At 41.7% G+C, this 27848-nt stretch overlaps 2 protein-coding genes across 2 annotated transcripts in view; one reads left to right on the top strand and one right to left on the bottom strand.

Annotated features, from left to right (window-relative positions):
* Positions 1–21968, top strand: LOC310762611 (G-protein coupled receptor 35-like). Its single transcript, XM_083613938.1, has 3 exons — positions 1–970; positions 19885–20041; positions 20636–21968. Exon 3 carries the CDS (start codon positions 20648–20650, stop codon positions 21599–21601), a length of 954 nt encoding a protein of 317 aa, XP_083470064.1. The 5' UTR covers positions 1–970; positions 19885–20041; positions 20636–20647; the 3' UTR covers positions 21602–21968.
* Positions 1258–27848, bottom strand: part of LOC310762591 (vertebrate ancient opsin-like) — a 95476-nt gene continuing 68885 nt past the window's right edge. The window contains exon 5 of the mRNA XM_083613876.1: positions 1258–3104. Coding sequence (XP_083470002.1) covers positions 2844–3104 — 261 coding nt within the window. The 3' untranslated portion in view covers positions 1258–2843. The remainder of the gene's footprint in view (positions 3105–27848) is intronic.

Genomic DNA, 27848 nt, shown 5'->3' with positions numbered 1-27848 from the left:
GGAGCTCACCCCGTCGCAGGGATTCGAACCGCCGACCTTCTGATCGGCAAGTCCTAAACCCTGTGGTTTAACCCACAGCACCACCCGCGTCCCGAATAGGGCCATACAAGGCCCATTATTAGTTTCAGACTATGGGAGGGATCCAAGCAACTTGTTCCCCTTAGTACAGAGATTTACGCTCGTGCAATGGAACCTTTCCCATTCTCCTTTCCCTGTCCTCCCCAAATCTGTTTGGGGGGGTTGGGGAACCCAACACATATTTATGTGGCACATGGTGGGAGGAGGAGAAATTTTGTTGCACAAGAGTAAAATATGTGTGCTAAGGGAACAAGAGACTCAGTGCTACTTCGGATACAAGCCTGTCCCATCATCCTTTGACAATGGACTCCACAGATTGTGAGCAACTGCATCTTTGTTCTCTGACATTCTCTTAGCCTTTCTGTTTGGCTTTTATTATACCGAGACTCAATGTTATAAAGTTATGCTCCTCATAATCTAGTGCTAATGGGACTGAGGTTTGTCCCTTTCAACTCTAAAATTATTCATTCTGGGGGAGAAAGAATTGATGGACCTGAAACCCATAAGGCAGGTTTCATCCAGATGCATTCTATTGTTAAATAGACTAGGGCTTCTCCCACAGACTGTCATTATTAGACTATTTTTCTTTAAATGAGGAGAAAATGTCAAGAGACTTCTGGAAGGGAACATCTTCCTTTCCCCTCAATGCTGAAAAGATGATGTCATCAAACTGTTGGTGAAGAAACTGCTGGTGTAGCAGGGGCAGATGAAGAAGCACTCAGTTGAGCTCTGCCTTAATCTCAGTGTTTTTGCTCTTGCCCTAGACTATTGTATGGGAGAATACTGGATCATGGACTAAGTGCTGGAATGGTTTAATCCTGTACCTTCACCTATAAGGTATAAAATCCCCGTAAGACTCCAGTGACCTCCTTCAAAAGAAAACCAAACCTGAGTAAGCGCTGTATCCCAAAACCTTGAACCCTTGGATTTTTCAAGTACACATAACAATATAGTTATTGTATATACGAATCCATTGTGAGGAATAGGGTGGTGACGTTGCCAATTCAATGCATGATTGTTTTCATGTGGGATTTTGAATTTTTTACAACAAATAAAATGTCTGCTATAAATAAATAAATAAATAAATAAATGATAGCTTCTATGATTATTTAATTTCTTTAGCCTAAAGAGTATTCGGGATACACTATCAATAAATAACTGATTCAGAGAACCAAATTATTCTTTCATTCTAAAGAACATTCTTCTTTTATTCTAATGTAACCATTAATTTGCCATTACCTTAAGAAACCAATTACAACCCTTACGTACATTACCTCACGATGGATCTTGAAAGAGATAGTGAAATCTATTTGTGTCTAATTCCACTTTCTGTCTTCTGGAGATATCCAATATTCCCCAGGCAAGTGATAGCCATGTGTTCTGCTTTTATTTCAGTTGAATTACAACCAATTGTCCATTGCTGATTGAAGTCATTTGACATTCATAAACCCGAGAATGTAAATTGTTAGGAAAGTTTCTGTTGTTTGTAAGGACACATCAGTTTTGACCATTGTTGGTTATGCTTTCAAATGTGCAAACTGAACCATTTTAGTATAATTTTTAGTGTAAGGATTTTCATTTGGTACACATGAAGAATTTGATAGTTGTATCTACATATATACACTGAGGTCTGGGGAAATGTAAAAAATGAAAATGAAATGAAATGTACTGTCCTTTCCTAGGGAAAATAAACGTTTTTATGAAACCATTCTTGTTTAATGTTTCTTTAAGCTGACTCTGTAATTCTCCTTTCTTAATTGGAGTTGTTCAAATTTCCTAACCTACTTTCTTATCAGAATTATAGGGTTTCAGTTATTTTGCATTAGCCAGCTGAGAGAGAAAAAAAGAAACTTTTAACCCAAACCCTGTATGTTGAGCTTAGATATGAATTAGTCACAAAATATCCAGCACTGTGTGCAACACTTTCAAAATTCTATTGTAGTTTTGAGGTGAAATATAATTAAAAACTGTCTGGGGGAAAATGGGAAATTATTGCGTGCTCTGGCCAATGCTGATAGTTCATGCTAGGAGGGATGATTAGTAGTTGCAATATAGTAAGTAACAAAAGGAGAAATTAACTTCTCCCCATATCCAATATGAACCTTGATTGGACGATGTGAAATTGAAACTTCCACTTATGTGGTCACAGATGACACAAGACCGTCAGTCCCTCTGCTTTAACAGTGGCCAACCATTTTGGCAAGGCCGGCAGTGCCAAAAGTCCAGTTCAGAGTAAGACATAATGGCTCTCCATGCAAAATGCCTACAGGTATCTCCATATGACTTAAGTTGGTTTTCCCTGTAACCTGCTTAGCTAGAAAGTGGGCAGCATTCTTGAGCAGAAAGTGGGACTGAACGATGCCAGAGGCAAAGCCAGAAGGTCTCCTGTGCTGTGCGTACGTGCACATTATTATTTTTTATTAGATTTATATACCACCCTTCAACATAAGACCTTGGGGCAGTTCACATGCTTATGTTGTAGATTGACCACCAATGCTGTGTTTTGAGCATGGTTAAAATCTAGAGAATTTTCTCCTCTAGAAGAAAGAGTTTACCATACTATTTGCTGCATTCGGACTCTCCAAACACAGAATTAATACTTCAGTACCTCGAAGATCGAGTATTACCTTTCTGAGGGACACATAACATGCTGTCTGTGCCCCGGAGACAGACACCAATTTATGTTCATTAGGCACTCCCCAAGTCCTGCTCCTCTTCAGTTCTACCTGCTTCTCAGTCTGAAAGGGCAAAGAGTTTGCTTCCACTCAAGCACTGTAATGAGCTACAAGCAACACTGTTTGTTTTGCCTTGGGGCCATTGGGGGCTGTGGGTTCCGGATTCCGCAGGTTGACAGTTGCTTCTGGGTGTTCTGAGGACGGCTGTCCGGCTGAAGCAGCAACAAACGTGAAGTTATTGTCCTGTCTCGGGACAGTGCAGCACATTCGAGTAGACCTCAAGGAGCCTTTGTTGCTGGAAAGGCCTGATTTCCTGTCACATTTCAAGAGAGAGCAAAAGCACCTGTAAAACTGAAACACAAAGACAGGCGTTAAATAGAAATCTGCTGTGTGGTTGATTTGTTCTGCCATTGCACCGAGAGCGATGTGGTCCTCCTCTTCGATGTTCAATAGAGAAATGATATTCCGAGCTACTGTAATGGGCAGGAATTATGAAATGAAATAAATTAGCAGATGCATTTAGAGTTCAATTTAGCAGCCAAATATTATTTCAATGAAATTTGACTGCATTTGTAGTAATGCAGAGTTACCGAGTTAAATATTGTCTCTAGTTATTAGGGGTTGGAGCTAAGACTCCATGCTTTAGCTCGTCCTTAATTGTAGTTACTTTCTTTTTCCTATGCAGTTGCGGGTTAGCCTGTTATTTAATAAACAGCCTCTTGTTATGAGCCTACAGAGCCCCCCCCCAAAAAAATCTCTTCAAATTTCCATAAATAAAAAAATAAACAGGCAGCTTTCTTGACGCAAGCCTTTGAAGGTGGCCATTTCAAAACTGAACTTACAGTCAATACTGTGCATGCCTCCTTGGAAGTAAGTCCCATGGAATTCAGTGGGATTTACTCCCTAGTAAGTGTGTTTGGGATTATTGCTTTAGATTATGTGCTAACAAAAACCTATTGGCTGGGATCCAAAGAACTGCTCAGAGCGGGAGCAAACAGTGGAGTGTTTGTTCGTTTTCTCTTTGTACAGTTCACCACAGCTCCATATTTATTTATTCAAATTTTGAATTTTACCCCACCTTTCTGTTTAAAATGTTCGAGGCATTTTAAAACAATTAAACTTGACAGTAAATAAAAGGGATAAATAAACCTGCTCAGACTGAAAAGGCAGGGAAATGAGAATTTTAACAGAGCAACAGGCATATGCTGAAAAGGGAAAAGTGTGCTCACACAGTGATGGAAAGCCGAGAGAGAGAGAGAGAGAGAGAGAGAGAGAGAGAGAGAGAGAGAGAGAGAGATCTATGCTTTATGATGTGAATAGGGACCTCCAGGTGTTGCTTGATTACATTTTTCATCATGCTTGTCCTTTGCCTTATGCTGGTTGGGGCTAATGAGAGCTAGAGTCCCACAACCTCTGGAGGGTCCTAAAATTCCCAATCCCTACTTTATTTTCTTACATCTCTTTATTCCAGTTCGGCTTCTGAAAAATATTTCCATCTTATCGAACAACAGTCCTGCCTTGACTCCCTTTGCTGAGCCCTTAACATTAGTTACAATCATATGCTCTGTCTTATTTCCTAATTAGTATAAATGCATGTACTGCAAGGAGATGTAATCTCATGGGGCATATTGATGCATCTGAATTATTTGAAGGCATTAAAGAAGCCACTGGGTGAATTCCACATGGAGCTACTTCAAGGTCACCACCATATTTTAAAGGAAGTCCTACTGCTCGTTTTACAAATTTGGGCTAAAAGAGGTCATGGCTCAATTTTTACTCTTCAGGAAAGTGCGTTAAACTTGGAATTAGAGGACAAAACCAAGTGCACACTAATGATTTTAAGCTACATTGTCATCAGTTACATCTGGTCCTCCTAAATTACCACTACCAATGATTACAAGGTCAGGTAGAAGTCAGAGACTGTAGCAACAAACCAGAAAACCGATTGAGCAACTCAAAAAATAGAATACAGGAAAGTAAGTGCATACTTCTGTATGTATGATCAAACTCAGTCTTCAACACTGAGGGCTGTGTTAGAGGAACCAGTTTCATTTTTCAACTGCATAATGGCATGTAGGAATGTTGAATTTGCCACTAAGTGCTACTATCTACATCGCTTGGAAGTAAGTGGCAAATCTCTCATTGTTTGCAATGGTCTCTCATGTTATTTATCTGAAGCAGTTTTACCCTGCTGTTCAGCTGACAAGGTTCCCAGAGTGGCTTACATAAGATCAATAACAAAGAAGACAGTCCCTGCCCTCGAGTTGGCAATCTAAAAGGCATGACATAAAAGGAAAAAGGGAGGATGTGGGAAGATAACAACAAGCAAACTCTTATTCTTAAAGTTACAGAGTTCTTATAATGAGCCACTTCAATGGAAACAGTTGAGGGAGGGAGAGGAGGAGCCCATGAGAGTGGGCCCTGCTTTCAATCTTTCCTTCTGCTTTAGTCTGATGGAATGGTTGCACTTAGAAAACTTATTCTGTCTGTTTTTAAGTACATGCGGTTCAATAATCAAAGACCTTGAGATAGTGAAATTCAAAGATGGGACTGATGGGGACAGGAGGACTATTCCATCAAAAGCCTTAAAATCATTGGTATTTTGTAGATCTTAGGGAAAGCTACAACAACAACAACAACAACAACAACAACAACAACAACAACAATTTATTATTTGTACCCCGTCCATCTGGCTGGGTTTCCCCAGCCATTCTGGGTGGCTTCCACAAAGACCAAAAATACACTAAGATGTCACACATTAAAAACTTCCCTGAACAGGGCTGCCTTAAAATGTCTTCTGAATGCCAGGTAGTTGTTTATTTCCTTGACATCTGATGGGAGGGCATTCCACAGGGCGGGCGCCACTACCGAGAAGGCCCTCTGCCTGGTTCCCTGTAGCTTTGCTTCTCGCAATGAGGGAACCGCCAGAAGACCCTCGGAGCTGGACCTCAGCATCCGGGCAGAATGATGGGGATGGAGACGCTCCTTCAGGTATACAACAAGCTATGGCAAGGTGACAATGTGAAGGATGGCATATACCAGGGGTGGCCAACTCCCAAGAAACTGCAATCTACTCACAGAGTTAAAGCCCCATTTTGGGGGGTTCAGGGCAAATATGTTGAGCTTTTCTAGGGGAGCCAAAGTTGTTAAGCTTCTTTAGAGGGAGCCAGTGATCTGCTGGTGATCTACCACAGATATCCAGTGATCTACTGGTAGATCACGATCTATGTGTTGGACGTGCCTAGCATATACTAACTGCGAGGGCCTTGGGTTGATCCAGGGTGCAGATGTCTGTAGGTTTAAGAAAGTGTATGAATGGATATTTGTGAGTCTGTAAGGAAAGGGTAGCAACCCATTGGCTTCCTGTCACATATAATCTGTTTGCACAAGAAATACAATGCTGTATCTAATAGCAGTAAGCTTTCATAAACATCTAGGGTTGTGAATACCTAAGGCTGTGTGAACTTGTGATGTTGAACTTGTATCACCAGAATATTCTTGCAAGAAATGAAACAAAAAACCCTCTGGCATTTCAGTCATGCTAAACTAATTTCTAGTCCTCTTAATGAGATACAAAAGATGAATCCAGACATCAGAAGACTAGTCCTACAGCCTTCTATTGACAGTAATCACAAGGTGTTGATACTGTATGGCCAAAACAATACATAATTTTAAATGCACCCTTCTTCCCCTTCTGCAATAAAAGCAGGAATTCCGAAACTTTTCATGGTCCTCCCTCCTCAGCCAGTCACAGATTTGGAGTAAGGGAAGACACTATAGTAGTTGTTGATACAATTCTCCCAAAACAATCTGGATAAGCAACTTTGTAAGTCCTGATAAACCAAAAGCCACAGAGGAGTGGGGAGAGGGGACATTGCTAGATATCTGAGGCTATTCAAAGCTCTTTGAGATGCTAGGAGGTTCACCTAAGGTGGTCACTTATGCACTGCCAAAAAGGAGAGAATGCACCCAAAAAGAGTACATAAGAGGCTACAGATTTGCAGAAAATATGCACTTGTTGATTTAGATGCACAGATGCAAATTTTAAAATAATTGCTAAAATTATTTAGAAATAAAATACATCATCTTACCACAGTGGGGGACTTTAGGATCAGGAGACCTGTGTATGCCTGCTGTCCAGGTGTCAGCTTCTAAGCCCCTGCTCTGTATTCTTAAGGTTCCTTACCTTTAAACTGGACTCTCCTCTGTAAAATAGAACATATGAACTTCCTAGGTTCACTAAGAAAAATGTTGATCACTGAATGAGATTGAGGCTCCAAGTAAGAGCACAGTTTAAGAGGCACTCCTCAACTAGGAAAAATAGAGCTGAGACTTAAGATTCAGAACCTCCACCAGAACATAATGCCTGAATTTAGGTTTAGCAGCTGTTGGAGCAAGATGTAGGGCTGAGAACATTGCAGACTGTGTCCAAACTGCTTCTCTGTATTGCTACCTACTTGGTTCTTCAATACCCCTCACCTACCCAGTACATCATCTGATTTGTTGCTTGCACTGACCTAATTCCTCAGTGATCAAGGTGGAGTACAAAGGACTCTAGTTCTGTCTGCCAAGCTTTTTGGTTCTGGCGTACAGCGGTACCTCGGTTTAAGAACAGCCCTGTTTACGAACGATTCGGTATACAAACTCTGCAAAAACGGAAGTAGTGTTCCGGTTAGCGAATTTCACCTCGGTTTACGAACGGAAGCCAAACGCTGGAAGGGCACCGGCGGCGGGAGGCCTCAAAGTGTGCCTCAGTTTAAGAAAGGCTTTGGTTTAAGAACGCACTTCTGGAATGGATTAAGTTCGTAAACCGAGGTACCACTGTATATGTTCAACATAGCGTAGATGTTCAACATCTCACAGGCCCTCTGTGGCTGGGCAGGATAAACATCTGGCCATTGGGTCAAATTGTTCTTAGTTTGCTATTTTCATTTTGTAATGGTTATAGGGGTTGCTCGTGCGTAAGTTGCCGCCACTCCTGGCTAGGTTGCCTGGTTAAACCTTTTCTGTCTGGACAGCCCTTCACTTTGTGGCTGTTTCAGTCGCTAGCAGAATCCGTCAGTGGGCGTTTCTTGAACCTCTTCCAGCACAAAAGTTCTTTGATGCCAAGTTTCTGCCTACTCTCCCTGCGCGGAAGTCTTCTGCGCAGGGTGGGTGTGGGTAGCGGAGGACCCGTGCTCTCCCCGCTGGTCTCCGGCGAGGAGTCCTGGAGCCCCCTCGCCGATTCCCCCATCTGCCCCCCTTTATCCCTGGTGTTACGCTGATTTCCTTCCCCAGCCGATGAGCTGTCTCTCTCCCTGCTGGGCCCTTCTCCAGCATCGCTTGGGAGCCTTGCCTCCGCCTCTGGCTCCGATGGCAGTTCCCTGACACATTTGTTCACTGCAGAGCAGGCAGAGGAGCTAAGAAATTTAGATACAATGAAAAGTTGAATTGGATGTTACAGGATGACCACATCCCCCCAAATGTAAGCTGCATATCTAGTTTCAGTGCCCCAGACATAAAGCATATGACTTCGCCGGTGGTCGGTTTTTATTTTTTGCACAGTTAAGACATCCACTGTTAGTATTTTTAAACAAAACTTACACAGACAGCTACATGCCTGCAGGGTATTCCTTAGCTGCCCTGAAGCCTTTTGCTTCTTTCTCCATAGATGAATGGATGTTTACATCACATTTCCTGGAAATATGTCATATTAGAAGCTTTTCCACACAGCAAGTAATTACCATAGAACAGAGCATTACCTGTAAGGGGAATGTAGGCTCCCTGGGAAACCATTGCAACATAATTTGGGTTTTCTTGCTAAATGAGCTTTTGCTCCACAGCTCAAGCAGAGGCTTATGGATCCTTTATACTGCTGACTAGTGCCATGCTTGGCTAAATACAAGTATTGATTTTGGGTGCTTCAGTGAGCTCCAAGCTGGAGAATGGGTGATTTATAGGAATTAGATCCTATAAGAAAGTGAAGTCCACTCTGGATGTTTTGGAACACTGTTACTGTTAATTTTTTTTTGTAGAATTTACGTTGCAACATGGTGAAACTGTAAACTGTTTTTCCATGACTGCTTTTCATGGAGCAAAAGAGTGTGAAGAAAACAGGCAAGGTTGCCTGCACAGAGCTCCCTTTAGAAGGAAAAAGGAAACAGACAAAAAATACTCCAGTTCATCTGTATGGTGGAAAGGTAGCAATAGGGACGGGCTGAATCTGGTCCCTACTGTCCCATCTGAACAGTCTGAAATTCCCGAGATTGTTAGCTGCTGTATCAGAGAAAGGAACCTCTGTGCACACAGCTTCTAGCATAATAAAGACTAGAAAGCCAAGTGGAATTGTGCCTGCAGAAGTCTGCAACATACCAAATGCAGTCAAAACTTTTTTCTTCTAATCAGATTTCACCATGACACAGTCCACTCAGAAATAAATCCTATTGACTTCAAAGATATGTTCTGCAATGTACGTGCATATAAGATGATTGCAGCCTAATAGGTATGTCTTGTTAAAAGGTGGTCCTATTTAGTTCAAAGACAGTATCCCCACAGGCTTATCTGCTCAGAAGTAAATCACATTTGGTTCAAAGACATTTCCTCCCAGGTAAGGTGTAGAACTGTAGACTGAATATAAATCTACTGTATATTTTGGAAAGTGGTCCATCTGTTTGTTCTCTATGCATTCAAATGTCTCTTGAGATAGTGGCTGGGGAAAACTCAGTGGGGTATAAATAAATTATTATTCTTATTATTCTTACTTGGCACAAGGGTTTCAGAGGCAGAGAAACCAGTTTTTGTCTACATTTGGATACTGGATTTGCAATTGCCCCTATTTGGATGCCTCTGAAGATATTGTTGCCCAAGCTGGCATGATGGTACCTGAGATTTAGGAGCAGGGTTTGGTCTGTATTTGGATACTGATGGATGCCATTTTGATGCAAAATGGTGTGGTGAAACATTCCAAACTGTGCCAATTTGGACATCTCTGGAAACACTACCATTCTAGTTTGATGTGACAGTGCTTGGGCTCAAGGAGTGGTTTTTTTATCTATGTTTTGACACCGTTGGACACCATTTTGAAGCAAGATGGCGGATGCAACCATTCCAAACTCCTGATTTGGACACCTTTGAAGATAACAGTGCCCAATTGCCCACAATGGTTCCTGAGATGGGCTTTGGTCTATGTTTGGATTTCTTTACTACAAGTATGCAAGCTTTCACAATTTCCCATTTGAAATTAAGTGAAGCCAATAAAAAATAAAATTCAGCACCAAATTTCCCAACACCATTTTTGGTTTGGGTGTTGTAGTTTCATGACCTAGATAGGATTTTTTTGGAGGGTGGCAGAACTTATTCCATCTCGCCTTTCAAAAGTGGAAATGACATTTTGCGACCTTCACGGGTACTTTTGCAGTATCAAAAAATCATAAGCAGTTCTGATATAGAAAAGCAATTTTCTGCTTCCTCTCTATATAATAGAATGAACTGTAATGGTGAGGTTTTGTGAAACAATGACAGGGAACGTCAGTTCAGCAGCAGAAAATCAGGTATCTGGGGAAGATTTTGCAACCCGTTTTTAGCTTGAAAAACCAGGCCCAACTCCTCCATTATTCGTGATTAGGGCAAACCTTGGTTTACACAAATAGACGTGCCCCTTCATATGTAGCTCAAGTATTGGAATTCAAACCCTGGGAATCATTGACGTAGATCAGCATAAAGATCCTGGTGGCTATGAGCCAATAGATCTCTGGATAACCAAGGGCCATTTTCCCTTGTCACATGCTTTTTTATTTATTTCCCACTAAACAGCCCAAGGTTTTTTTAACAATAAAAACATCAGCGAGAAAATGTGTATAGAAACAAGATAAAAAGTGGGATTTAAAAGAATTTCCCATTTAAAGACCTTTTGGAAGGGGAAGGCCTTCAATCAGTGCTCATGCTTGTCTGATAGATGAGAATACCAAATAGTAAATGTCACCACACTCTGGATTTTTATGTAAGGGTGACTGGGCTAGTTAAGGTGGTGGGTCACTGGAGTCTTAAAGCCCCATCTGCCCAAGCAAATAAAATAAAAGGAGAAATAAAGGTATGAGATATGGGGGCGGTGCTCAAGTCAACCACCCCCCAGACCACTCCCTTAAAATGCCCCTTGCTCAAATCACTTGGACTAACATTCATAGAAAAATCCACCTATTTCTCACCCACTTCCTTCAAGTGGATTCTGTGTTCCAGGTGTTGCTCTTAACTTGGACAACTTGCTCATTGTTTGAAAGCTAAGCAGTACCATGAGGATAAAACAGTCGGATCCGCCCTGTGGATGTACGCCATTGTCTATAGACAATAGATCCCAAAAGGCAATGCACAAAAATGAACAGCTTCTGCATTCTCTTTCAGAAGGCAATTGTTGGCTTTTGTAGCTACTCATTAATTCTCGCCTGTGCTGTCCTTTGGCAGCGTTCCTTACCGCTCTCATGAATGCACTCTGACATGCAAATCAAGTATTCATTGTTGCTAATTGTGCCACTGATGTGACTCTAGCTTTTATTTCTTGGCTCTGGTGTGAAAGGGTTGTTTTAGATCATATCCTATCTGATGAGTCATCATAATGGGAGACCAGCACTTCTGAAATGGTCTACCTTTCAGTAGCAACCTGCCCTCACATGAAGAGAAAAAACTCTAATATGATTTGGTGTTGATCCCCAAATCCCCTTATTTCAAGAAATCCCCAACAGCTATTTACAATGATATAGTCATTCCAGTAAAGCAAAATAATACATAGCATCACATGCAAAACCAAGCAATTGAAAACAGTTTAGAAATCAGAAGTTTACAGAATTGGGAGAGCAGAAAACAGTTATTAATGCCTAGACAATTACAAAGTAGGTTCCAACAGAACAGCCCAAGATAGGAAGCTGCCTAACACCAAGATGGACCATTGTTTCACCTAGCTTAGTATTGTCTGCATAAACTGCCAGTAGGTCTACAGCAGGGGTCAGCAACCTTTTTCAGCAGAGGGCCGGTCCACTGTCCCTCAGACCTTGTGGGGGGCAGAACTATATTTTGGAGAGAGAAAAATGAATGAATTCCTATGCCCCACAAATAACCCAGAGATGCGTTTTAAATAAAAGGACACATTCTACTCATGTAAAAACACGCTGATTCCTGGACCATTCGCGGACCAGATTTAGAAGGCGATTGGGCCGGATCCAGCCCCTGGGCCTTAGTTTGCCTACCCACGGTCTACAGGATGTGGAGCTGTTAGGGTTAAACCTGGATCCTTCTGTATTCAAAGATGTTCTCCCTTTGAACTATGGTCCTTCCCCACACCTGGGAAGATGGTAGCTTTATAATTGTATGGCTTAGGGGTCAATTTTGGTGACTGCTTACCTTCATGCCAGCCTTGGTTCAGAACCACCAGCTATGTCTGTGCAACCATAAAAAGGAAAGGTAAAGGGACCCCTGACCATTAGGTCCAGTCATGGCCGACTCTGGGGTTGCGGCACTCATCTCACTTTATTGGCCGAGGGAGCCAGCGTACAGCTTCCAGGTCCGAGGGCCAGCATGACTAAGCCACTTCTGGTGAACTAGAGCAGCACACGGAAACGCCGTTTGCCTTCCCGCTGGAGCGGTACCTATTTATCTACTTGCACTTCATGCTTTCGAACTGCCAGGTTGGCAGGAGCAGGAACCGAACAACCGGAGCTCACCCTGTTGTGGGGATTCAAACCGCCGACCTTCTGATCGGCAAGTCCTAGGCTCTGTGGTTTAACCCACAGCGCCACCCGCGTCCCATATGACTACTAATAGCAGCCTTTCAGAATGGGGTTGCAACTCAGATTGCTAGCTACAGTTGCCACACAAGCTTTGGTAGAATCAGCAGGTAGAACTCTCTTCATTTAAGAGCAGAATATGTGGAAATAAAGCACACTTACAGTGTCCTTAGCTAAAGTAAGTTTATGGAAATGGCCAGTTCTTATGTGCGGATGTTTGTGAATTTAAGAAATATTTTCAATTTTTAAAAAGGTGAGTTATCACTGTAAATCCTTTGAATTATGCAGTGTATTGGAGATTTGGATGTTCAGTGAAGCATCTTCTCTGTGTGTCATGTACTTCATGCCTAAAGAATTTGCCCACCTTAATTTAAATATTGCCTCTAAAAACATCAACCTATTATGGAGCATTCCCCCCACCGCCACAAACCCTCAAAGCTAAATCATGCCCTCGATTCTTCATCAAGGGCATCTTCAGAACAAAGAGCACTTGATACCTTCCTTGTTCTCTAAATTTCTTTAGCAGAATTCCATGTCAAGGACACTAGTTGGCAGTATAAACTTTTGAAATAAAATAAAGATAATAAGTCTTTTCTATCCCGCCTTTCAGCAGAAAACTTCCAAGACAGCAAAAAACCGAAATTGAAATATAGTAAAACAATAAGGGATACCAATACAATAATTAAATAGTAATGGCAGAATTTTGAACTCCCCAGAAGCACCACAAATAGAATTGTAATGTCTGAGGGTAACCTCCTGTAGTACAACTCCCTGCAATGCAGGAATCTCAGCTAGATCATACATGACAGATGGCCATCCAATCCCAGCTTAAAAACCTCCAAGGAGGGAGAGCCCACCACCTCCTGAGGGAGTCTGTTACAAAAATTGAACCATGGACAGCACCTGCCTTTATGACAGAAGAAGAGTTTGGATTTGATATCCTGCCTTTCACTCCCTTTAAGGAGTCTCAAAGCGGCTAACATTCTCCTTTCCCTTCCTCCCCCACAACAAACACTCCGTGAGGTGAGTGGGGCTGAGAGACTTCAAAGAAGTGTGACTAGCCCAAGGTCACCCAGCAGCTGCATGTGGAGGAGCGGAGATGCGAACCCGGTTCACCAGATTACGAGTCTACCGCTCTTAACCACTACACCACACTGGCTCTCACTAATCTCCTTTCCCTTCCTCCCCCACAACAAACACTCTGTGAGGTGAGTGGGGCTGAGAGACTTCGGAGAAGTGTGACTAGCCCAAGGTCACCCAGCAGCTGCATGTGGAGGAGCAGGGAAGCGAACCCGATTCCCCAGATTACAAGACTACCGCTCTTAACCACTACACCACACTGGCTCTCGACAGGTATCGAGGAGCTTTTACAGCTCCTTCCCTTCTGAGGATGCTTCCAAGGGCCACATGCTAGAGGCAAAAGTGGGTGAAACAATCCATGTAAAGTTTATCTTTGTACGCTAGGCTGGTTTCTTCTCTCTCTCTCTCTCTCTCTCTCCCCGCCCCCCCATCTAGAGAAGCAGGAGACATTATCAGAGTTCGGGGACACATCCTCACACTCAGGGTGTGACCAGTGAATAGCAGCTTCCTGGAAATAGTGGGGTGAATGTGTGATCTCTGAAATATACTCAGAGTCGCAAAGTGATTTCATGCTCTTTATTCAGCTCATAGTGGTGAGGAGGAATAAATGAAAGTCCCCTCAAAGTATCTGCTTTATATACATTATTTACACAATGGGCTGCACATGATTGGCTAATTCCGGAATTCTACTGTAAGCCAATCAGGTTGTGGATTCACTTCTATCTGGAGCATGATTGGGTGGTTCCTGCCAACCAATCATACTGCTGCATTGTTCTAGGACCAATCAGACTGCTGCCTTTTGGATCCTATTGTTCTAGGACCAATCAGACTGCTGCAGTTTGGATCCTATTCAACTCAGTATATAACAATCTCTCTCTCTCTCTTCCCATGTCTCCCTGCCACAGTCTGTTACACACACACACACACACACACAGAGGGAGAGAGAGAGAGAGAGAGTACATTATATATATATATATATATATATATATATATATATATATATATGAACAAGATCATGCAGATACTCCCAAACACCCTATAATCACAATGACATTTTTTCAAAAATAAATAAATGAAGCTTTGTCTCATTTGAGATTTAAGCTTCCATCTCAAGACTCAAGCCAAAAACTACATCTTTTTCTGTGTTACCAACTAGCATGTCTATTTGTTTTAATTCACCTCCCTCCCCAAGAATAACCTGTAGCTCAAAAGATATTTTCTAAAGGAAATTTGTCAAGTGAAACTTGTGAGACATAACTTTTTAAAAAAAAAATAATGAAAATGCCTTTGTGCAAAAGGAAGTTTATTTGGGGGGGTTGGGGAGGGTGACTAAGCTGTCTTAGCAGGTATCAGCAAGATATTTCACAAGCAATTATCTGATTCATAGGCCTCTTATTCCAAGCTGTAAAATGAAAAGCACAGGCCTTTGAAGATAAAAGGCCTAAGAACTGGAGTGCCCACTCTCGCCTTGTTGCTTTGGCAGGCAAAGCTTACTGTTGTGGCATGTTGTCTTTCAATTACACTGAAAGTATTTCTGCTCCAAACAAATCAGTTGCTGAAATTGAAGCACATCTGTGCTCTGTTGGGAGACAATAGAGGGAAAATGTTGGTTGGTGGAGAAAGCCACAACATTTGGGGTCTGATTTTATGTACTTGAAGATTGCCTCTGCCAGTTGCAGATGGTGCTCAAGCAGACTAGTGGCAAAGATTTATGATGATGTGGCAAGTCAGACAGCGGTTGCTTAGATGAATATGATATGAATCAATTTGATACATTTTGGTGATATAGCGCTATATATATATATATATTAAATAAATAAATGAAAAGCCTAAAAATAAACTGGAGGAAGGAAGCTGAGTCATTTATTTCCTGTGAAGAAAACAATGCACCCAACAATTAAGAAAAACATAACTTAATGAGAGAAAACTCAATGGAACTGGACAAAAGGTGTGTGGCTAGTTCACAGTGGCGACAAATATCCAAATACTTTGCAGCCAGTTAGCGTTATTTTCAGTGCTCAGGCAAAGTTAGCTCAACATAACTACTGATGGCAAGCAGTAACTCTTTTGGGCTGTGCCTGACCCAAGTGGTTGGAAAAAAATGAAGTAAACTGCATTGGACTTGTTTGAAAACCTATAGCAGGCAGAGACCTAAGGGCAATCTGTTTTTGTTTGAGCCTTTGCATGTTTATCTGGACGATAAGTCCCACATATTTAACTGCTAGAGGGGCAACTGTGTTACTCTCCTGCCCTAAATACTGTAAATCAGTGGTTCCTAATTTGCTTATTACTGCAGACCCCCCGTTTTTCAAAAGCCAAGCTATGGACTCCCTACTTTGGAAAATTTTGATATCGGTAGTTTTTGTTTACGTGAATGCTGCCACGGACCCCCTGGGTGGGTTAGGCGGATCTGGGGCCCTCAAACCACCAACTGGGAACCACGGTTGTAAACAAACAAACAAACAAGTCTATGTTTATCTTGGTGGGGGGACCCTGTAGGCACCAGAGAAGGCCTCTTCAGGCACATGTGCCCCCACAGCCATCATATTGGTGACTCCCTGTTTATGCAATGAGAAATTTGTCATTTCAACAACATTCCCTGTGATTTGTCTAACAGTGCAACATTATCCATCTCACACGTGATATAAAACAAAGCAAACGCTGAATTTCAGAAAATATTGGTGAAACTGGGATATTTTAAACACATTTTATTACTGAGGAGGCAGCTGAACATGTACATGTTTTCTGTATAAGTTTGCAAATAGTTACAAATCACTTCTGAAGAAATTAATTGTGGCAACAGTCTCTTGCTTACCTTAGACCTCCCTCCTGGAGTTCTCTGTGATGCTGCTGGCTTTGTCTTTCAAGGCAGTCAGTCTTCTGTAGTGGGAATGTTACCTTGAATCTGCACAGCATTTTTAGTCTTCAACTCGCCTCAACTCACAATTTCCATATAACGGGCTGGGAGGAATTGAAGACTGAAAATGACATACAGGGCAATCAAACGCCACTTTTTCTGAGAGGCAAGAGTCCTGAGATTGATGTCTGCTGTGTATGATTACCTGAAATTTTCATGGGAAGAAACCATGATAAAGACCATAGGGGAGAGATTTGTTTATACAGAGAAAATATTTTAGAAAGCTCCTTCCTGGTTCTGCTGGAATTTGCAGTTTATTTTGATGGCTTTTACATATCCTTTCTTTTTGGTTAAGAAAGTAAATGCTTTCACACAGTGGCAAACCATCAACATTTCACCTAAAGAGAAACAGGAATTAATTATCATTTCCAAACATGCACATGGTGTCCACCACATGGTGCTTGGATTCGATTTGCATTGCACAAGGCAACCGCATTGCTTGACTGTCCTGCTTGAAGATTTAAAAAAAATCTTGCTTCTGATTTAATGGAGCAATACAGGTAACAAAGCTTAAATAATAAAAGTAAAAACTTTGACAGAAAAGAATGCCATGAGAGGGTCAAATAGAGAGGTACTTATACACTACTAACTGACATAACTTTCCACCCTGAGTTCTGATTCATACTTTCAACCATTTAAATCCATAATGCCAATCCTTTGGATCCAGAAGGTTAATGAGTAGTTTGGTGATGTTGGTCCATTTTTGTCTGTTGCACCAAACATAAACCAAACTAACAGTTGTAAAGATGCAACTCAATGGCTTGAAATGAGAAACCTGGTTTTCTGCTACAAGAGCAAGACACAGCAAGTCTTGGACCAGTATGTAACCCCTTCCTGTTGCACTCAGAAGGAGCAGAAGTTTTCGGCTCTAAACAAATGATAGTTCTGCATGATGCCCAAACTCAGGGTGTGTGGTTTCTTTAAACCTATGGTTAGTGAAAACAAGCAAAGATCTGAAACCATGGTTTGAGCTTAATTTGCGATCTCCAATCATACAGAGCCAAATCAAGACATTTTCCTGTCTGGGGCAGAGCAGCAAATACGTAGTGCCCAGTTCCCACAGTTGAGGTCTATAGAATCTAAGGCTGGTCAAGTTATTTTGCCACTTGAGGCAGAAAATTCTATGTATGCCTATTCCCCTCTCTGGTAGGAAGTAAATAAATAATAAATATTTGTTGCCTTTAATGATATGCAGAGTTAGCTGCATGACCAATGGTACAGCCAGCCTAGAATTCTAACAGTCTAACACATGCATAACAAAATACTAACTTGTATCACTTTTTATTCTGATTTAGTTTTCTTGTGTGTAGCTTCCTCACTAGGTGTATTTTAGAAAACAAGAAGTGAACATCTAATTGTGCAATCCTGCACATATCTACTATGCAGTATAAATCCCATCAATTTCAACAAGGTAACAAGCAATAGAATTGCAGTGGAAAGCAAATGACTTGCAATACTAGGAATGAGAAATGTTTCCTCAGTGACACAAGAGTGAAATGAAACAGCAGTCTAGCATTTCCACCATCTCTTAGAGAAGAGAAACTCTGCATGTGTCTTCCTTTTGGTTTTTAAGAAAGCCACAGCCCAGCCCTTTAGCACGCAAGTGTCTGAACTGTTTAATACCACACATCCCACAGGTCAGGATGCAACAGCTCTACATCACAGAGATAAAGAGACAGTACAAATAAGGCAGATTTTTCTGGCTTATTTTTAGAAAGGCACTGGTGTTGGTGTTTGTCCTTTCCTGAAATAAGCACTGCGTACAAATGAGTTCTATTCATACTTGTACACAAGGTTAGTAAATACAATAATTACCTGCATTCTATAAGACTATTCAAATGAGTAGAAGCAGAAGTAATTCAATGAGTCTAATCTTTCCATATTTCTGTAGAAATCATTCCTGGGTGGTAGCTTTGCAGTGTGGTAACCTACTTAATTCCATGTGTTTCATTATTGCATTTCAAGTGTTTACAAAGGGCAAGGATATAACTCAGTAGAGGAGCACAGGCTTTGAATGTAAATAGTTCTAGGGTCAATTAAGGCAGGAGATGATGAGGAAGACCTCTCGGTCTGACATGCTGAAGATCTGCTGCTGGTCAGAGTAGACAATAGTGGACCAGATGGGACAAATAGTCTGACCTGGTTTAATGCTGTTTCCATTTGTAACTACATCTTGTAATTTACACATTAAGATTAAAACAAGGAGCCTTGGGGCACCTGAAAGACCAACACATTTATTATGGCATAAACTTTCATGGACTACAGACCACTTCATCAGAAACATTTAGTGCTATCCTGATATATAACTATCCCATCAGCTACATTCATTATTATTACAGGCTGGGGACACCCTATCCCAGAGATAGCTAATGTAACAATGGAATCCAGTGACCATCAGCATCAGCCAGTATGGCGAATGCTCAGGGATGATAGGATTTGTAGTCAAACAGCACCAAGAGAGCAACATGTTGGCTACCCCTGTCCTAACCCTTGACATTTCTATGTTGAAAAGCCTACAAACCTTCTGTTGAAAATGAAAGCAGGAACCAGTTTAATTTTATACTAGAAGTACCAATAAGGGCTGTGGTAGTTTGTGACCCTAATCTTTTTCTATGAAATTATTGGAAGCTGCCTATATGAGATCAGGCTTTTCCCACCATCCAGCCTAGACTGTGGTGCTCTAGAGTCTCAGACATTGGCCTTCTCCATTGCCTACTGCCAGATCAGAGGCCCTGGTCTTTTGTATTTACTTGGTACTGAACATAAACCCCAAGGCTGATCCCTGACACAAATGAGATCCTGGTCATCACAGCACTCAATATACAAATGGGGCACTAGTTGTAGTTCAGCAGTCAATTCAGCAACTTGGATAAAGAACACGGCTTTGAGACTTCCTCTTGTTACTTATATGGCATGTCTGATTGCTGTAAGTGAGGACAAGAAGGTAGAAGAGAGTGACAAAAGTCAGCATTTTGACCAACGTTGGGCTGTATTCACATCGCAGTCTGGTTGAACTGATCCATTTTAACCTCCATGTGTGACAGTGGCCCAACTCCAGCAAAGTCCTAATGCTTGAGGCCAGAATGTTAGCATCCACAGAAACTGTTTGGGTTCTTCTTTCTTTGGAAAAATAGGACTTATGTTGATCAATGTGTTGATTAAATATAGATTAATTGCTGGGGGAAGGAAATGGGGGTGGGCACAACAACAAAACTATCACAAGGGAGTGAGAAGGGCATGAGGAACCAGAAGAGAATCTGGCAAGATATGCTTAGAGTTTCTGAAGCTTATCGATTTGTGAGGAAGGGCTGGGTTTCCTCTTCCAACGGATGCTGCACAGTTATGCTTCAGATAGTACTAATGCTATAGCACTTGCTTGCAGAGCTCCTGTTGAACTAGCCTCCTGAAAAGGAGGCTGCATCCAATGGAACAAGTGCAACTATCAGCTCTCAGATGAAAGGCTTCATATGGCCTTCAGATGATCAAGGTGATGTTACACTGAACACTTCCTTGTGGGCACCTGGAGTCAGATAAGGCAGGTAATCATTTCTTTGTTTCTTTGTTTACATTTTGCATTATGCTGCTAGATTAAGATATTGGTATTATAGATATATAATACTACAGAGAAGTCAGTCATGATATATAGATCTGAAAATAGGCTCTAAAGAAGCACATCAGGAAACTAGACAGAATGGGCACATCTGAAAGTTTCAAACCAATATGTACCCATGTTTTGAAAGATGGAACAGATACGTTGGTTTGAAACTGATATATACACTTGCAACAGGAATGATTGTGCCCATGGACAAAGCCAGGATTTTTGTTGGGGGGGGCAGGCCTTTTTTTTTAGGGGGGCAGAACCTTAGTTTGCTATGTATTTTTATTGAATTTTATTGATTGGGGGCAGCTGCCCCTCCCTGCCCGCTCCCAGCTACACCCATGATTGTGCCCCATATGCTTTTCCGGGAAACAATAATTTTTTGGCGTCTAGTATTGTCCTACTCTGAATCAAGGAGGTTAGGAAACAGTGAAGTTGAACCAGGTGCTGTTGTTAAAACAATCACTCAAGCTTTAATGATCTCTGTGTTCCATTTTTGCTACTTGTTGTTTTATTTTTTAAAATCTCTTTACAGAAACTTGTCATAATGGCAAACTGCAGTGAAATCAAGATGGATAAGAACATAGTCACTTTTGAATATGTTCTCTACAGCCCAGTCACTCTCTTCGGAGTCATATTTAATACAGTTGCCTTGTGGGTGTTCTGCTTGAAACTGGGCAAATGGACAGAGACCAGAGTTTACATGATCAGCTTAGTCCTGGCAGACTACACACTGCTCCTTACCTTACCATTCATAATGTACTTTCACTACCATGAATGGCCCATTGATACTTTTTGCTTTGTCGTATTCGGAATCAATTGCATGAACATGCCAATGAGCATGGGCCTCATCATGCTAATAGCGATAGACCGGTACATTGCAATCAAACATCCTCTGAAAGCCAAAGTAATCAGGTCTCCACGGAAGGCAGCTGTTTTCTGCTTATTTGTCGGGCTCTGCTGTTTAGTTTATACAATCACACGCATTCGGTCATTCAAAATTAAAGAAGGATATGTTTGTTTTTATTCACACTTTGGTCAAAATGTGCCTCATGCCCTGATCAAACCTATTGTTTTCTTTTTCATACCACTGGTTATATTGTTGTTTTGTTCCATACAAGTCATCCGATGCCTCAGGAAGAAACATAATGCTGGTCCTCATGAAGAAAAGTTAACCCAGAAAGCCATCTGGGTGGTCTCAGTGAACTTGGCCACCTTCATTATATGCTTCCTGCCTTTCCATTTAAGCTTTCTGCTTAGTTATGTCCTGAAGGCCGTCAGAGGATCGGAATGCGAGTTGCAGAATGTCATGCATATAACTTCATGCATAGCCAATCTGAATTGCTGCTTAGATGCCTTGTGCTATTATATGGTTACTAAGGAATTCCAGGAAGCTGCAGCTCTCTTGCCTCCCTTCAATGCAATGCAATCCGGGTCCAACTTAACTCAAGATTTACAGCTGCAAAGTAAAGCACCTGGAATGGCACCATTACAAAGTTAAACACCTGAAATTACAATGCCATTTTAAGAGGCATGTAGTTTCACCTTTGGAGTACTATGTCCAGCCAATCAAAACCTCATACTTAGGACATTATGTCAAATAAAGCTCAGCAGACAAAGCAAAGACAGTACAGAAACCCAGTATTGTGTTTATTGTAATTTATACATTTTTATCTGAACTTGGTGCCCTGAATTGTCACTGATCAGTGTCTTGGTTTAAGGTCTCCTGTTGAAACATCAGATTATGCTCTTATTTACCGGTAATGCCTTTCATTCAAATATGTCTCTATATCCAAGATGGTACTTTGTATATTGAAAACCTGCCTTTGTACTTTCCCAGTGATTTTAGTTTGCAGCTGATACAAGCTACAATGTAAATTTGTTTTAATACAGAGAGAGAGAGAGAGAGAGAGAGAGAGAGAGAGAGAGAGAGAGAGCGCCACTGGGAACCCTGTGTGAGAGTGCTAGATATAATAAATAAATAAATATGATTTTTAAAAATACTGGCTTTATTTCCAAACGTTTTTGACAAAACATGTTCTTAAGGTGATGGTATTTACTGCACTGTTTCATCCCTAATATAAATGAATGATGTCCTTAGTCTCTTACTTAAATGGTGGTGGTGTTAATTAGGATTTTTCCACTGTTTTGAGTTTTGTTTATGTGCTCGTCAGCAGATAATAGCATCAACCGCCGAGGAGATCTCCTGACAGCTTTGCTGATTGTGTCAGAATTTTGGCAGAGAGATTGCCCAGAGCTACAGGGAGAACCTGCAAGCACCGAATATAGATACAGAATTTGATTCTAGTAAATTAGTAGCACATATATATGCTACTTATCTGCTAGAATCATTGTTAATATGAGTCACTCATATTTCTATGAGGCCTGTGACATTTTAATACACTAGACTTCATAGTTTTCCTTAGTGTGAAATGAAGGCACACAAGAGTCCACGGGGTGCACAGATGGAGCATGCCTCAGGTCTAGCTGCTATTGTGTTGCTATCTTTCTGGATCATGCTCCAGGTGGGCTATAAAATTCAAATTCCATAAGGAGATGTAGAGGACATCACACCATGGTATATATACAGCATGAGAAAGGAAGTTCATTCATTCATACAAACAAACAAACAAACAAACAAACAAACAAACAAACAAACAAACAGGAAACCATAAGGGCTTCTATCATAGTTCCCAAACATTTCCCCAACGCATCTGCCTTAATTATTTATCTAATGATATTAACATCATCATTAAACCTGCTGATAAAGTAGGGGGAATTGCCATCATGAATAGAGAGGATTATGTGGATTAGGCTACTTGCCAACTTTCTGATTCTCGATTTTATATTAAAATTACTAAAGATCCTACCGACTCTACAACCACCCTTTTAAAAACTGTGTTGCAACATGCATACACCATGGGTTTCATTGATAAACACACATTTGAATTTCTTCTGCCACCTTATCCCCGCATACCTATTTTCTACTACAGATAGGTGGCCGTGTTGGTCTGCCATAGTCAAAACAAAAAAAAAAAATTTTCTTCCAGTTGCACCTTAAAGACCAACTTTAAGGTGCTACTGGAAGAAAAAAAGTTTTTTTGTTTTGACTATTTTCTACTGTTTACCTAAGATTCATAAGAATTTAAGGTCTCCCCCAGGTAGACCGATAGTTTCGGGTTCTGGTTCCGTCCTGGAATCCGTGGCCAAATTTCTAGATTCTTTCTTACAACCCTTCTTTGTTTCCAAACATTTTCCTTAAGTGATGTTGACTTCAAACACGTCCCTCCACTCCTGCACTGGCACAACACAGATTTACAAAAAAAGAAGAAGTTGTTGTAATTGTGGCTCATGTAACCTTCTAGTGACATGAGAAGACCTTGGAAGTAGGCACCAGGGAGAAGCCATGGGCATTGGAGTACGTAAGGGCTGAATCCAGGACTAAGAGTAGGTGGCAAGGAATCATGCATTTTCTCTACTCCAATGATGGCTGAGATGTGGTCCTCAAAGTGTTGCTAAACTATCTTCCATCGTCCATGTACATTGCTGGCTCAAGTTAATGGGAGTTGTTGAACAGCAACATCTGGATGGCCAGAAATTTGCCACCCCGATCTATTCAAATTGCAACGATCCCAATTATCCTGTGCTTCATGCATGGCCATTTTTGCAGGTTGAATTGATAAGCCAGAGATGCATCTTTAAAACTGCACTGAAATGATTTTTAAAGGACATTGGTCCAACCACGATGCTGTCAGTGATGTGGTGCTAAGGGGACTTCTTATCACTTACGGTGGGGTTGCCCAGTAATGCAGGCATTTTGGGGACTGGGGTCCTCAGACGTATTCAGACTGGTTTGTGAGCCCATGGATTTCTCATCCCAGTTGTTTCTCCTGCCCCCTTTTTGAAGGCTTGAATGCTGGTATAAAGAATAAGGATTTACTGGCTATTTTTTTAGTGGCTGCTCAACGATCTGTAGCTGAAACCTCACAAGGATTATCCCTGGATTTATCGTATAAAAATGTCTGGCGATTGGCTGTCACTGAGAATATAACACATAATGTAAAAGTGATAAAAGGAAAGGAGAAAGCAGACATTTTTTTTCCTGCAGTATGGTGGCCATTTATTCAATATACAAATGAAACTGGTCTTAAAGATATACTCTCTATAGCATCTTTGCATATAAAACTATATTTGGCTTGAACTATATTCTTTCCTGGGAATGATTATTGGTGATTGGGGGAGGGAGCTTTTATGCTGCCCCCAGGACATTATATGCTGGACATTTGGATGGAGTAATTGGAATAATTAATGTTAATGTACAACATGATACCCATTATAGGGGTGAGAGTTGTTCTATTTATTATTGTGTGTGTATATATTTGATAGGGATAGATGATAGGTAGACAGATGATAGATCTTGCCCACAAAAGCTAGGAAAGTATCTAAAGCAATCTAAAAAGTGTTGATAAACTATCTGATGTGTATGTTTCCATGGCATCTGTCTAAATGTAAAGGGTTCACAATTAAATTGTACTTGTCAGTCACAAAATTCTTCACTGTGACTTGGCGTCAGATAAAATGGAGGATGGAGTTCGCAACAGATGCCAGAGCAGATGCCTGTATTATAACAGTATATTTTAATCAGCTGGAAGTATGCATATTTTCTACTTTGGAGGAGGATGGGGAGGTGAGGTAAGCCTACTGTTGCATACAGCAGACGTTTTTAAAACTGTTACAGTGAAATTCTTCTGTCAAGAAAAAGACACCTGTATATGCTTCTCTAGGGGACACTGAGCTAATACAAGGACAGAAAAGTCCTGTTGCTCGTAGGACAATGAAAACTAAAAAGTTACTTCCAAATAAGTGATTGGCCTCTATCCAGAGATTGTGCTTTAATCCCATTTTAACACCCCCCCCCCCAGATAATCCCTACATAAATAAAAAGTGCAATACATGAAATGCAATACATGAAACTATTATAAAACAGTGGTACCTCGAGTTACAAACTTAATTCGTTCCGGAAGTCCATTCTTAACCCGAAACCATTCTTAACCTGAGGTGCGCTTTCGCTAATGGGGCCTCCTGCTGCCACTGTGCCACCTGTGTGCGATTTCTGTTCTCAACCTGAGGTACTACTTCCGGGAGTTTGTAACCCGAGGGGTTTGTAACCCGAAGCGTTTGTAACCCGAGGTACCACTGTAAAGCAAAGGGATTATATGGCTATTGACTGGAATTTATGGGTGCTATTCATCTAAGTTTTACTCAGATAAGGTTCATTAAAATTAATGAACATGCCTAAGTTAGTCTAAGGTACTCGGGTGGCGCTGTGGGTTAAACCACAGAGCCTAGGACTTGCCGATCATAAGGTCGGCAGTTCGAATCCCCACGACAGGGTGAGCTCCCGTTGCTCGGTCCCTGCTCCTGCCAACCTAGCAGTTCGAAAGCACGTCAAAGTGCAAGTAGATAAATAGGTACCGCTCCGGCAGGAAGGTAAATGGCGTTTCCATGCACTGCTCTGGTTCGCCAGAAGCGGCTTAGTCATGCTGGCCACATGACCACTATACGCCGGCTCCCTCGGCCAGTAAAGCGAGATGAGCGCCGCAACCCCAGAGTTGTCCGCAACTGGACCTAATGGTCGGCGTCCCTTTACCTTTAAGTTAGTCTCCTACAGTGGTACCTCATGTTAAGAACTTAATTCGTTCTGGAGGTCTGTTCTTAACCTGAAGCACCACTTTAGCTAATGGGGCCTCCTGCTGCTGCCACGCTGCCATTCTCATCCTGAAGCAAAGTTCTTAACCCGAGGTACTGTTTCTGGGTTAGTGGAGTCTGTAACCTGAAGCATGTGTAACCTGAAGCGTAGGTAACCCGAGGTACCACTGTATATATTTTGGGAAGTCTGCTATGCATTTGGATACATCTCAAGATTATCATAACCAAATTTTGCTCTTCTGTTGTATGACAGTTTAGTATGGTATCCCAGATTAAGTCCTGTTGAAATCAGCAGGACAAGTTCCTCACAACAAATAGCTCCCATTGCATTTTAATGGTGCTTTCTCGAGATATAACGGGACTTTTCTCCAGAAATGGTGGTGGAGCTTTAGCAAGATGAGTTCCAGGGTTGTGATACAGCCATTGGGAACACCTTCCTCTGTGCTGTCATTGTGTTTAATTTGGTAGGCTATTGCTGTAGGCAAGCATCCCTGTTTGGTTGATCTGAAGAATGAACATGAAATGTAAGTGTGGATGAAGTCCCTAAAGTATATAATCTCTAAATGGATATTTGGAATGTTATAGCTCGGGGCCATTTTTTTTGGAATTGCAGATAAGACAAGAGAGAGCCAGTGCAAACATTTAATGAAGATGCAACAATGGGAACAGACTGTCACATTCTGCAAAAGCTGACCATAAGACACACCTAGGTTTTAGGGAGGAAAACAAGAAAGCAATGCAAAGCCTCTTGAGTGCAACGGGAGTGCTCCTCCCGCTGCGCTCAGGAGGCTTTGTGTTGCTTTCGCTGAAGCCAGGAGAGCAAGAGGGATCGGTGCACACTGATCCCTCTTGCTCTCCTGGCTTCAGCAATAGCTGCGCAGCCTGCATTCGCTCCATAAGACGCACACACATTTCCCCCTTACTTTTTAGGAGGGGGAAAGTGCGTCTTATAGAGCGAAAAATACGGTACCTGCCGTTCATCCTCGGATCTTAAAAAAAGAGAAATGTTTCTTTTAAAAAGCCTTTGTATTGGCCTGCCACCTGAAGAGAAAATGGGGAGAGTGCTTCATGACAAAGCCTTCTCTTGTTGCCACCCCACTGAGGGACCTCTTGCTAACAGCAGTAGTTAATGTGGTTCCCCCCAGATGTTATTGGACTCCAACTCCCCTCAGCCCCAGCCAGCATGGCCCATAATCAGAAGTGCCCTGTGTTAACCGCCATTGATATATATATATATATATATATGTAATGGCTTTACGGGTTACTTGTGCGTAAGTTGCCGCCGCTCTGGGCTAGGTTGGCTGGTTAAACCATTTCTTGCTGGACAGCCATCCACTCCGTGGCTGTTCAGTCACTGGCAGAATCCGTCAGTGGGCGTTTCTTAAACCTTTTCCAACATAAAAGTTGTTTGACGCCCAGTCTCCTCCTACTCTCCCTGCGCGGAAGTCTTCTGCGCAGGGAGGGCGTGGGTAGCGGAGGACCTGTGCTCTCCCCGCTGGTGTCCAGACAAGAGTCCCGGAACCTGCTCTCTGCTTCCCCCATTGGCCCCCCTCTATCCCTGGTGTCGCTGTGAAGCCTCGCCTCCTCCTCTAGTTCCGATGGCAGTTCCCTGACTATATATATATATATATATATATATATATATATATATATATAAAATCACACAAATGAGTCACTCTGTGCTTAAAAAAAAAACCGCATGGCTTGGGACTAGTGGGAGTCTTTCTAGATTTTAAAGAAAAGGGCATGACTAAGAATTTGACTGGCTTGCAGCCAGAGAGAGCAGCACATCAAAGGACTAAGTCTCCCTGTCCTTTATTCTATCAGCGGCATTGATGCTTCTTCTCATATTTGATGAGTCAGGTCTTACGAACTGACCTCTGCCCAGGATGGGGGAGGAAAAGGCAAGGAACCATATGCGCAGGTGAAAGGAGCGAAAAATATAACTTGCGGTGTTGCTTTAATATGTTTGATGATTAAAAAATAGCGATCTTGAAGAGCTTTTGTATTCTTCCAGAATAAAGCTCAAAATTTTCCAT

This window comes from Podarcis filfolensis, assembly GCF_964270895.1.
Source record: "Podarcis filfolensis genome assembly, chromosome: 5".
NCBI classification, from domain to species: Eukaryota; Metazoa; Chordata; class Lepidosauria; order Squamata; family Lacertidae; genus Podarcis; species Podarcis filfolensis.
This window is presented reverse-complemented; position numbering and strand designations above follow the sequence as displayed.

Coding starts and splice junctions, on each gene's coding strand:
- LOC310762611 (XM_083613938.1), top strand. CDS start 20,648: ATGGCAAACTGCAGTGAAATCAAGATGGATAAGAACATAGTCACTTTT.